Source organism: Gekko japonicus, unplaced genomic scaffold (assembly GCF_001447785.1).
Source record: "Gekko japonicus isolate JY-2015 unplaced genomic scaffold, Gekko_japonicus_V1.1 scaffold1504, whole genome shotgun sequence".
NCBI lineage: Eukaryota > Metazoa > Chordata > Lepidosauria > Squamata > Gekkonidae > Gekko > Gekko japonicus.
The window spans coordinates 633899-647357 of record NW_015169219.1 but is presented as its reverse complement, the minus strand read 5'-3'; the positions used below and the strand labels follow the sequence as shown (position 1 = coordinate 647357).

General features: G+C 43.8%; 1 protein-coding gene across 1 annotated transcript in view; it reads left to right on the top strand.

Moving 5' to 3' along the window:
• Positions 1-13459, top strand: part of CDCP1 (CUB domain containing protein 1) — a 54815-nt gene that overhangs the window by 28292 nt on the left and 13064 nt on the right. The window contains exons 2-5 of the mRNA XM_015416391.1: positions 4725-5078; positions 5512-5877; positions 8118-8351; positions 12775-13161. Coding sequence (XP_015271877.1) covers positions 4725-5078; positions 5512-5877; positions 8118-8351; positions 12775-13161 — 1341 coding nt within the window. The remainder of the gene's footprint in view (positions 1-4724; positions 5079-5511; positions 5878-8117; positions 8352-12774; positions 13162-13459) is intronic.

Below are 13459 nucleotides of genomic sequence, written 5' to 3'. Positions count from 1 at the left end.
CCCTTCTCTCTCTTTCTTTCCCTCCTTCTTTCCTTCTCTTTCTTTTTCTTTCCTTCCTTCTTTCCTTCTCTTTCTTTGACTCTTTCCTTCCTTTGTTCCTTCTCTCTATCCTCTCTCTCTCTCTTTCCTTCCCTCTTCCCTCCTTCTGTGGCCCAACTCTAGTGAGAAGGGGTTTAAACTTTAAACCCCTTCTCTCTCCGCTTCCCCCCCCCCCAGGGAAGGGAAGGGGAAGCTTTTGAAGATGCCTCCCCCCCCTTTTGCTTCCCCTTCTGACATCTCTTTCCGTGATGTCAGGGGGCGTTGCATATGCTAATGAGCTATTATGCTAATAGCCTAGTAGCTCATTAGCATACCATATGCTAATGAGCTCCTGCAGCTCTTTTTCTACGAAAAGACCCCTGAGCCCTACCATTGTGCTAGGTGCTGTCCGAAACATGGAAGTGAGCCAGAGGTTTTACAATTAGGTCCGCAAATGGATTTAAATAATTTCTATTTGAGTAAATCATCTGCCTTTCGGCAAATTGATCTGTTTAATTGTTTTAATTCACTTTATATTAGCATGTTAATAAAATCTTCATATGCAGGCTTTTGGTTTTGAGACATTAAAGGAAGTGGGTGATAACTTGGAGTTTAATAATCAACATACACTACTCAGCTGAAAGGACCTTCTTTAATTAATTTTCTCCTCTTTTTTTTTGTTCCCCGACACAGATTTCTTTGCTATTTAAAATTGACTCCCACTGTTAGATCTACTTAATCTTAAATCTAGTGATTTAACTAATCTGATTGGAATTCATAGTCCCACCATACAATCTGTATTAGATGGTCTTCTGGCACTTGACAAACTGGATGATCTGGCCAGACTGCATTAGGTTACAGTCTTGCTCTTCATGGGGCTGCCTTTGAAGATTGTTCAGGAGCTTCAGCTGTTCAAAATGTGGTGTGGTTACACACCAACAGTCATTGTGGGGATCTAGAAGACTTCACTGCCTGCCAATCTGTTTCCAGCAGGCTCAATTCAAAGTGCTGGGTGTTATCTGTAGAGCCCTAAATGGCCTGACTCGTACCTTTGAGGAGCAGCTTTCTCCCACATATGGTTGCCACCCTCCAGGAGGGGTTTGGAGATATACCAGAATTACAACTGATGGCCAGACTACAGAGATCAGTTTCCCTGGAGAACATGGCTGCTTTGGAAAGTGGACTCTATGGCATTATACCTCAGTGAGGTTCCTCCTGTCCTCCAACCTCATCTTTCCCAGGCTTCATCCCCAAATCTCCAGATATTTTCCAACCCAAATTTGGCAATGCTGCATCCACATGAACCCATTAGATAATTAAGACTGACTTCAGAAGTTCTATTTTGTGATTCCTGTGGTTTCATCTGTAGTAAGCACCACAGTTGGGAGTTTTCCCATTGTGTGGTAAAAACTTGGAGTACTGAAGAGTTCTCTCTACATAAATTCACCTGACAACCTTCCAGTTATCTTTTAGCTGCCAGGCAAAGGTACTGGTACTCATCTAAGCCTCTTGTTCAGTCATTCTTTTAACATTTTATATATTGTTTTAATGTTTTAAAAGGATGCTGTGAGCCAGCTTAGAAGCATTCTCATTATAAACTGAACTTTACTATTCACCCTTTCTTGAGTCTCCTTTCAACAAAGGCTTGTGGACTCCAAATCAAGTGGGCCTCCAATTTAAAGGAAATAGACTTGAGGCACAGGACTCCATCAGAAGTGTGTGTGAGAGTGTTACAGGGTCTAAGATTGCCAGTGGTTCCCTTGAAAAGTGCTTGCATGCCTCGTCTAGAGTGCGCTATTTGTAGCAGCCAGCTTTCACAGAAAAATGAAGATGGGTGTCCTTTGAATTTTTCTATCTCTCTTTGCTCTTCATTTATTTATTTATTTATTTATTTATTTATTATTTATATTTATATCCCGCCTTTCCAGATATCTGGCTCAAGGCGGCTAACAACATTAAAATGGCATAAACAACCAAGTTAAAATTAATCAATACCATACCAGTTAAAACAACACCAGTTGCAATTAACCCAACAGAAATGGCGGTAATCCAAATCCCATCCAAAGACAGGGGTAGCGTCCAGCAGAATCTCAGGCCCGAGGGCGTTCTAAAATTTCAGACCAGACGATGTTCCAGGGCACACTCATCAGTGGCAGCCCCTAGTCGAAAGCCTGGTGGAAGAGCTCCATTTTACAGGCCCTGCGGAACTGTAAAAGGTCCCGCAGGGCCCTGATGTTCTTCGGGAGCTCATTCCACCAGGTTGGGGCCGCCACTGAGAAAGCCCTGGCTCTGGTGACATTTAGCCTGGCTTTTCGGACCAGGGAGGGTCAGGCAATGTTGCGACCTTGACCGCAGTGCTCTCTGGGGCAGGTGTGTTTAGCTTGCCAAAAATAAGGTGTGAGGCTGACTCATGCGGCTAAGAGATCCAAACAACTGCCCTTGGCTTTCAAGACCTCTCAAACTGTTCACCCTTCTTCCTGCTAGGTGAATCTCCTGTCAATAAAGATGCTGTTCTCTGGAGATGTGCAAAAGAGCCCATAACAGCATCTTTCTTTCATTTGCCTGAAGTCTTTCACTAGACAACAGAGGATGACATTTGAGTATGTCTTCTTTCGCCCAGATAGGTTAGTGATCAGCTGGTCTACAAGTCCTGTCTGACCAAATGCCATTACATTGGTTTCCTTTTATGGATATTATGGGTCCAGCTCAGGATGGAATGTTGCACTAAACGCACAGTACCTACTTTGGAGCCAGAAGGAAGGATTTCAGTAAAGCTTTTGACAGGATTCCCCATGATGTTCTGATGGGTAAACTAGAGGACTGTGGACTGGACTCTGGGATAGTTAGGTGCAGGGCTCTTTTTGTAGAAAAAGCCCAGCAGGAACTCATTAGCATAATAGGTCACACCCAGCAGCAGAAATTCATTAGCATATTAGGCTACACCCCTGACAGCACAGCTCATTAGCACATTAGGCTATGTTACCAGAAGTGCGGTTATCCAGCCACACCCACCTTTTGCTTGTTATTCTGTTTACCTTGTTTGTTGTCAAAACCCAGGGCTTTTTTTGTAGCAGGAACTCCTTTGCATGTTAGGCCACACACCCCTAATGTAGCCAATCCTAATGAGTTTCTGCTGTTGGGTGTGGCCTATTATGCTAATGAGTTCCTGCTGGGTGTGGCCAACTTGGGAGCCAGCCGGAACTCCGTTCCTGTGCGTTCCTGCCCAAAAATAGCCCTGGGTGGATTGGGAACTAGTTGGAGAACTGCACTCAAAGAGTAGTTGTCAATGGTATTTCATCTGAATGGAGGGAGGTGTGTGGTGCCACAGGGCTTGGTTCTGGGCCCGGTACTTTTCAATATTTTTATAAATGATCTGGATGTGGGTGTGGAATGGCTACTCATTAAATGATCTGGATGTGGGTGTGGAATGGCTACCTGAGGGACCGCCTTTCCCCGTATGTTCCCCCAAGAGCTCTATGGTCGGGGCCCCAAAACCTTCTAACTGTGCCGGGCCCCAAGGATGCTAAATACAGGGTTCCCCAAGATGTTCTGATGGGTAAACTAAAGGACAGTGGACTGGAATGTAGGATAGTAAGGTGGGTAGGGAACTGGTTGCACTCAGAGAGTAGTTGTTAATGAAATTTCATCTGAATGGAGGGGGGGTGTTCGCTGGGGTGCCACAGGGCTTGGTTCTGGGCCCGGTACTTTTCAAAATTTTTATAAATGATCTGGATGAGGTTGTGGAGGGGGCTACACATTAAATTTGAAACTATAAATAAATAAATAAATAAATTTGCAGATGACACCAAATAGGGAGGAGCAGTGAACACACCAGCAGATAGAGATAGAATTCAATGAAATCTGAACACACTGGGAAAGCGGGCGGGTGTGAATTTACAATGCAATTTAACAAGGATAAGTGCCGTGTTCTACATCTGGGTAACGAAAATGAGGAACATGCATACTGGATGGGGGATACACTTCTGGGTAGCAGAGTGTGTGAACAAGATCTTGGGGTACGGGAGGACCGTAAGTTAAATATGAGCAGCCAGTGTGATGCGGCAACAAAAAAGGCTAATGGGATCTTAGGGTGTATCAACAGAGGCATAACATCCAAATTGCAAGATGTCATAGTCCCACTGTTGGGCCACACCTGGTGTATTGTGTGCAGTTCTGGAGGCCTCACTTCATAAACGATGAGGACAGAATGGAGTGGGTGCAGAGGAGAGCAACGAGGATGATGGCGGACCTGGAGACCAAGGCCTATGAGGAAAGGCTAAGGGACTTGGGAATATTCAGTCTGGAGAAGAGGAGGTTGAGGGGGACATGATTGCTCTTTTTAAGTATTTGAGGGGCTGTCACTTAGAGAAGGGCAGGTAGCTTCTATGATTTTATGATAAAGTGCCCAGTAAAGAACAGCTTTCCTTATTACAATGTACACGCTTATGCTAATAGCTTCAGATTTAGTGCCTTCCATGTTGTCATCTTTGCTGAGGATGTCAGAGTAGATGGAACCATGCTTTTTTCTTGATTTGATGCCGGTAAAAAAAGAAAGAAAGCATGTATATTCCCCAGTCTGTTGCTTGGTTACAGCAGGTATGGAAAAATAATAATTACAGTGGTGAAAGCACTAACCCATATAATTTGATTGGATGATCATCTACAGTCATGATTCTTCTATGTTGTGGTTGTTTGTCTGTTTCTAGATTGTATGTCAAGACACTGCCCCTTTGAAGATGTTCTTCTTCAGCCCTCCGGATTACCTAACCTTAACAAGACATTCATTTGGGATGTTAAAGCTGGTAGGAAAGATGCACTAGTACTGAAGTTTGCGACATGGCTAAGACAGGTGGAACCTGGAGACGCTTGCCACGATCAAGTTGTTTATAACATCGGCAGCCGTTTTGACACCAACACAGTCAACATTGGATTTTTCTGCAGAAATGGTCCCGTTTCTCGGGTGAAGGTGCAAGGGGAAGTAATCGTGACCCTACAGCTTCCTTGGGATTCGAAACTTAACACTTCTGGCTTTAAGATAGAAAGCAGGGATTCCATAAAAAGTAAGTGCCGAAGGTGGTGAGTGTAGATATGTAAAATTTCTAGAAATGTTGAAGCTGTGGAAAACAAACATTTTTCCTAGTTTCTCCTTGGGGGAGAAAAATGGAAATCTTGAGAAAAATCGAAATATGTGCAATAATTACTTTTATATCAAACCATAACTGCTTTTACTTATTTAACAACATAAATAAGTAACAGGTGATAGACCTGTCTCTTTGGCCTGCTTCTACTGGCTAAATCCAGTTAAGTGTGTGTGTCTGCGAGAGCGAATTCCCCTCCGTTAACAAAATCATTTGGATTTATTGGTTAGGGCTGTACATAACTTGAGAATCAGGCGTAAGGGGCTCAGGAGGCCTTCTGCAATGCAATCAACTTCTAGTGCTAGCAAATTCTTCCTTTTCAAATGCTGTCTCTCCTCTTTTTTTTTTTAAATAGGATTGTGCATTATAGAATCAATGTTTCTGAGTGAATCATCTGTAACCTTGATGTCTGCCAACTATCCCTCGGGCTTCCCAGAAGATGAGCTCATGACGTGGCAGTTTATCGTGCCACCTAGTTTGAGGGCCAGCGTCTTCTTCCTCAACCACACCAAACCAAATTGTGAACGGAAAGAACAGAGACTGGAGTACCTCTTACCTGGATATGATAACCCTGAGGTGTATTCACTGAATGATGCACAGCCAATGAGTATTCCTGGTAACTTCAGCCTTTCCTTGCAAGGCTGTGATCAAGATGATCAGAACCCTGAGGCTCTTCGCCTGCTCTTTAAAGTTGATGTTCACTACCCTAAAAATGAGGAAAGTAAGTGTCTTCCTTTTCCTTCCTCTCTTCCATACATCTTGTCTTTGGTTTGAATTCTGAAATTTTGACTTTCAGAATTTTTTAATTAACGGACTCGCTGGATAGGTTCAGAGAGCTAATGCCAAATCATGGTTTGGCAGTATGAGAAGAATGCTGAAAGGAGCCTCAGGCTCACTTGAATAGTTTCCCGCCCTTTTTCTCTCTTTGTGTGGGGTAAGAATATTTAGTAACTTCCAAGTCTGTGGTACATCCTTTGCTATTGCATCTGCATGTGCAGATATGAACAAACCACTCTATGGACTCTTGGTTTAAAAGGCAAGTACAAATCCTATTTTGCATATTTATGATAAAGTATGGTTTATCTCAACCCCCAAATAATTCATTGTTTTCTTCATGGCTGGAGAAGGGGAAGCAAGGATCCCCTACGCTCACTCATCTAGTAGCCAACTATGGTTTGCTGTTATCTATGGACTAGGGATGGGCACGAACTGGGAAAATTATGGTTTGTGGTGGTTCGTGGTTCATTCAGTTGGTGAGTTTGGGAGGTGGTAGAACAGCCTCCTCATGAGTTAGAGTCGCCAAACTCACAGGGAGTCTTCAGCAGGCTCTCCTCCACCCACCCTCCAAGTTTGGTAAAGACTGGATGCCTGAGTTATAGCCCCCCCCAAAGCAGGTGCCCCCAGGAAAGCTCAGCTGTAGCCTCCCCTTAAATCAGCCACGCAGCAAGCAGTTCTTCCTAACTCGCTGCCACACAACAACTAACTCCTCTCTCTTCCTGCTGCAAAGTGAAAGCAGCTGAGTCAGGGTGTGGTATGTATGTGAGCAGAATGGGAGCTCCGTGTTTGGCACCCAGAGCTGCCAAACAAGCTATGGACAGCTGCTGTGGGTGTTTCTAGGGCTCTCCACAAGTCCGCCCCAGCATTGCCTAGGAATTGATTGAATCGCTGTCTGGCAAATGAACGACTCTAACGAACCAAATGAACCTCCACGGGGAAAAGGCAGTTTGTTTTTGGATTCGGGAACAATGCAACCAAACAAACCAGTTCTAAACAAACCACGAACTGGCCTGGTTTGTGCTCAAACCACGGTTCGTTTCTCAGTTTGTGCCCATCCCTAATATGAACTAAGGCAATGACATGAAGTGTTCCTGAAGGCTAGGCAGCAATGGCTAATGCAAATTTCTTGTGGACTTTATAGATCAAGCAAATAGATGGAGGTTGTGTTTCACTGAAATAGATACACAAAGGTACACAAAGGTACACAAATGGAAATCTTTAAATACAAACGTTGCATCAGTCATTCTGTATAACAATTAGGACAATTGTACAAGTATGAACATGAGGGAGGGCTGATGTGATGGATTAAACATTGGGCACAGTTATGGCAGGTCTGTGTTTAAAATCTTGCATAGTATAATTAATTTTACAGGATTACAGTGTAGGTAGATAATACAATAATTTGTAAAGCAGTATTTGTGCATTTAGTGTGATTATGATGAGTAATTATGATGAGTCATGATGAGATCCAGTTTGGTGTAGTGGTTAAGTGCCCAGACTGATCTGGGAGAACCGGGTTTGATTCCCCACTGCTCCACTTGTAGCTGCTGAATTACCTTGGGCAAGCCATAGTTCTGTCAAAGCAGTTCTCTCAAGGACAGTTCTCTCAAGGACAGGCACTTTACAGGGTGCCTGTTGTGGGGAGGGGAAGAAGTTTGTAAGCCACTCTGAGACTCCGAGTGAAGGGTGGGGTATAAATCCAATCTCCTATTCCTCCTCCTTGTTCTTCAGCTTGGTCATTTGAATCTGTCCTATAACTTTCAAATATACCAGAAACACTACGTAAGAGAAACTACAACCAGTGTGAGCCACTGCAGGCTTCCACACTCCTGAAGTGACTGGAGATAGAGCCAAGAGCCAGAATCCCAATATCCTAATCTGTATTTTAACAGCAGTCAGTTAGAAGGCTCTCTTTTCCACTGTCCACTCCATCTCCTTTCTCCTTCTGAGTGTTCGGAGAGCACTGTACATTGGCTGTTGTAACTGATGTAACTTTCACTCATTTTGTGTTCAAAAATTTTATTGCGACAGGCACAAAAGAACTAAATAAACTTTCCTACAGTGCATTCTTCTGTAAACCATCTTAAATCCTGAAACATCACTACTAATGTGTTTCTCTTTCTAAGAGCATCATAATGCACCACAACTCTTTAAATGACATGTTGGCTCTCCTTTCATTTCCAGATGTATCCTTCACGATTGACCTTAGGCATGATGACATTAATGTTACAATTTATACAAACTCACCACAGTCCGGATCCCATTCGGAGAATAAACCTGCGTGCTTAATCTGCAGAAGTTCTAGACACTGTGGACCCAACGTGACGTTAGCATCTGGAGACTCGTCTTCGATAACCATTCTGTGCCGCAAAAAGGATGTACCCAACAATGTAAAGATGATTGCTGAAAAATCTCTAGGTATAAGGGAGATATCCTAAATTTCTTTATACGAAAGACATTTGACAAAAAATGTATTTCTCTGTAGAGTCACTTCCCCTTGTCAGTACTGTCTCTGTCTTTCAGGCCCCCTTCGCAATGTCATTTTAACCCGGTTGTTATCTGTTTCCGTGCAAAGCAATGTGGGGATAGACCTTGGGTCAGTCGCAAGCTCTGGCATAGCTGTTCTTGAAAAAGAGCAGTTTCTGTCAGAGTTCTCTCAGCCCCACCCACCTCACAGGGCGTCTGTTGTGGGGAGGGGAAGGGAAAGGAGTTTGTAAGCCGCTCTGAGACTCCCTCGGGTAGTGAAGGGCGGGATATAAATCCAATCTCTTCTTCTTTTTCTTCAAACAGAATTTTTACATCCATTTATGAACCATAGCTGAAGTGATTTATCCATTTCAGGCTGCTTTTTGTCCCCCCACGTTCTATTCTGCATTTTTTTAACATTCTAGTTTTTGCACTGTAGACTAATATAGCAGTGCAGTGCTATAATGCCAGCATTCAAATGCTTGCAGCTGTCAAGCTACATAGAAACAAGTCAGTCTCTTTGTGCATATATATATGTGTGTATATGAGTGTGTGTCCAGTGATGTTGTTACACTTTGAGGGGAACTGAGGCAGTGTGGTGTTGCAGTTAAAGTGTCTGTCGGATATGGAAAATCCTGGTTCGAATCCCCACTTGTGCCATGGAAACTCACTGGATGAACTTGGGCCAGTTACACACTCTCAGCCTAACCTACTTCAGAGGGTTGTGAGGATAAAATGAAGGAAAGGAGAATGATGTCAGCTGCTTTGGGTCCCTATTAGGGTGAAAGACAGGATATAAATAAATAAAGTAAATGAGTCTGTTGCCATATTGAATGCTGAGGTTTCTGGGTGCCTTCATAGATTGCTTCTCTGTCTTGCACATAGACTGATAATTATCTCCCAGGTTCTTGTGAGAACATTGTGAGCTCATAGTTGTGAGTGAAGGCCCAAAGTATTATGGACAGAGAGACTGGAAAGCAGCCCAAAGTCTCTGTCACTGTTTCTGAATGTGCTTGGCAAGTTAGTGGAAGACTCTTCATCAAGAGCGTAATCAATCTAGTGGCTGGAGTAGTAAGCCTTGAAAGAAATAATAGCACCTGTGGGGGAAATAATATGCCTTGTGGATGGTAAAGGCTCAGAACAAAGCCGTCTTCTAAGAACATCTGAAAAAACTGTTTGGTCGCCCAACTCATTGGGAGTTTATACTTGCACTCGGAAAGGCTGTGTCTAAAGGGTGATTGAATACTGGGAGACAAGCTTGTTCTTTCTAACAGCAAGTTACATATGTAACATAACTAAATCATCATACACTTAACTAGTTCTTAATTTATACTAATCTGGGTCAGGAGAGGGGAGTATAGGTTCACTAAAACTGTTCTTATCAAAGTACATAAGAACGCAAGAAAATAAGAGAAGCCAATGTTGGATCAGGCTAATGGCTCATCAACACTCTGTCTCACAGTGGCCAAAAATATCAGGTGTGCTTATCTAATTCCCTCTTGAAGTCATCCATGCTTGTAGCCGCCACCACCTCCTGTGGCAGTGAATTCCATGTGTTAATCACTCTTTGGGTGAAGAAGTACTTCCTTTTATCTGTTCTAACCCAACTGCTCAGCAATTTCATTGAGTGCCCATGAGTTCTTGTATTGTGAGAAGTGAAGAAAGGTACTTCTTTCTCTACCTGTACGGTAAGTACTGTGATGGAGTTAACCTTCTCTAGTTTGGTGTAGTGGTTATGATTGTGAACTCTAATTTGGGAGAACTGGGTTTGATTCCCCACTCCTCCACATGCAGCTGCTGGTGTGACCTTGGGTCAGTCATAAATTCTTTCAGAGCTGTTCTCTCAAGGGCAGTTCTTGAGAGAGCTCTCTCAGTCCCACCTACTTCGCAGGGTTTCTGTTGGGGGGGGGGAAGGAAGGGAAGGGGTTTGTAAGCGCTTTCCTTTGGGTAGTGATGGGTGGGGTATAAATCCAATCTCCTTCTCCTGATTCTTCTGATTCTAATGGCAAAGGTGTATGGAGCTGGTATAGTACTGGGAAGAATTATGGGAGTTCGGAACTGACTCTTCATCTGTAGTATGGAAATGATTGTAACAGTGGTTTTCTTTTACAGTATTGGGGGTTTACAAACCCACAAAATAATAGTAGTGCCTTCTAGGGTTGCCAACCACCAGGTGGGGGTTGGGGGTCTCCTGGGATTACACCTGATCTCCAGTTCCCCTGGAGAACATGGCTGCATTGGAAGGAGGACTGTATGGCATTATATCTCACTGAAGTCCCTCCCCTCCAAAAATCCCATCCTCCTCAGTCTCCACCCCCAAGGTCTGCAGGGTTTTCCCACTCCAAAGCTGGCAACCCTAGTCCCTGTACCTTTAGGAAATGAATGCCCTTGAAGATCTCAGTGGCCACTGAAGGTTGCTAAGCGATCAGGCCTTGCTAGCTTTCAAGCCTTTCTTCCTGTCAGTCAAGGGCAAGGAGGAGGGGCAGGTCAGTAATCTTCCACACACACCCCAGACCAGACCCCACAACTATATTAAATATAAACTTTTTAAAAAATATTATCCATTTAACACTAAATAGCAGTGAGAAATATAAGCAAAAATGTTCTGTGGTGCCCCCCTTCCCTTGGCGCCCTAAGCACATGCTTATTTTGCTCAACAGTTAAACTGGGGGAGGCAGGGCTCTTTCCAGAGTAATTTTGGCCTCCCAGTCTACCCAGCTCCCCTGCCCTGGAGGGAAGACTCACCAGGGCCAGGCCTGGCAGTCACCATCTGGCAACTTGTTGCTGTTCCAGCAGCCACTGTGTGAAAGACAGTGTGGTGTAGTGGTAAGAGTTTCAGATTGGGATCTGGAAAATGCACATTTGAATCCCCACTCTTAGGTTTACCATTTGCCTGCCTGCAATGGATAAGCCTTTGCTCCTGCCCTTCACCGCCTGCATTTGAACAGTGGGGCAGCAGCATTTGCAGCACTCTAGGAATTTCCCAGATCTCTGTGGTTTTTACCCTTACCCTTTCTAGGGCTGTTTTGGCCTCCTAGTTCACTCATGCTCTCCTCCCAGCATTTGAGTTATAAAAACCAGGGCTTGAAGTCTTAGTGATATTGTGGTTGCCTAGCAGTGCCCCAAATGACCAACAAGATCTTAAAAAATAGTCTTGTGGGAGTGTAGTGAGCATTCTTTTATTAAAGCTATACATGCTGTTCCTATTATTTTGATGAGTTTTAATTCCTCAATCAATCATTTACTTATTTTTTAGATTTCTGGGATTTTTTTTCGGGTTAGTAGACCAATCTCCCGTCTGTCCTGGCTCCATTGTGTGGATCTTTTAATCCACACTCTGATCCAGTTCAGAATGAAATATAAGATTTAGTGTGCACATGTATATGTATGACATTTGCTGGTGTTAACACCTTTAGCATGTAATTTCTCTTTTTTCTTATGCTTGAGCAGAAAGGGAGGCTTGAGCAGGATAATATGAACACACATTTTGTGAAACTCATTTGGAGTGAAAAATTATGACCACAATCCAGGGAGTATGTCTAAGAGTACACTTTCGGGAGTTTGCCCCCTTCCCCTTTTAAATCACACTTTTTGCACACACAGTTTTCAAAACTTCTTGGGGTTACAGGAGTAGGTTGTTCTATGAGGAATGCCTCTTTAGACTTTCCCATCAAGCCATAGGCAATGTTCCCTCTAATTTGTGGAGTCCTGTGAGCAAAAATTCTACTTTGTGAGCTACTCGCATTAAAGTTGTGAGTGAGCGATTGGACTACTGCATTAATTAGTTTGCTCTGGAGCCATCCTTCCTGAGCTAAGACAAAAATGTGTGAGCTGTGAGTTAAAAAACACTGAGCTAGCTCACACTGACTCAGCTTAGAGGGAACTGTTATGTATTCATACGGACTTGAATGCATGAACTGTATGAGACTGAATGTAATGTGAAACATCTCATTGACTTGTAATGTAAAGCTTCGTCCTGGGCTAGGATCCTAATGTAACCAATAGGAGCACTAGCCCAGGAAGCAACATCCAATCACTTCAGAACAAGCTCCCTGAGCGGGAACGTTCGTGATTGGCTTTTATTGGTTCAACCGCATTGGTTGTTAATTGTACAGTAGGCGTGGCTACATTAGCCGGGAATGTTTAAAAGCAGAGCAGCTGCAATGTAAAAGCTGTTCTGGCTGACTGATGTTGTACTGTGTTGGAGAAGTATTGAAGCTGAAGAATAAAAGCCGCATTCTTGCTGAAATCACTCTCTGACTCTTTGTTAAGCTCACGAATTAACAGGAACACTGGCCATGGGTCATGTGTTGCTACTAGGCTGCTTGCCTGACTTGAACTGACCTGATCTGTGTTTGTGTCTGTTTGGTTACAGCCTGTTGGAAATCCAGGACCTGTCAAAACAGAGTGTTTCCTGTAGCTGTACCAAAGGCTCTTCTTGGGTTGCCAGTCCCACTTGACATGTTTTTCTGGAAAATTACAGCACCTGAAGACACCAACATAGAACTGAGGGCTCCAGCCTTGAAACTACAGCAACATATCCCCAACCAACAACACAAATGCACTGGAAGTTACAGTTATGCCATTAATGGGACCACCCCAGGGAAAATCTTAACATTTGGTATATACTGTCCAGGGGGAGCCATTGAAAAAATCCAGATAAGGAACAACGTCACCATAAGCCTGAAGACATTTGGGACAGGTTTTGATGAAGCTGTTCGTAATCAGGACCTGAAGTTGGTTTTTGTGCCAGCAATAAAAGGTAAGTGCATTTCCCTTGTATTGAGGGTTGCTGGGAAATTCCTGGAGATTTTGGGGGGGTGGAGCCTGGGGAGGGGAGGGGCCTTCAGTGGGGCACAAGGCCACGGAGTCCACCTTCCAAGGAAGCTGTTTTCTCCAGAGGAACCGGTCTTGGTCATTTGGGAATCAACTGTAATCGCTGAGATCTCCAGGTGCCCCCTGGAGGGTGGCAACCAGTGTTCCCTCTAAGCTGAGTCAGTGTGAGCCAGCTCACAGTTTTTTAGCCTCCAGCTCACACATTTTTGTCTTTGCTCAGGAAA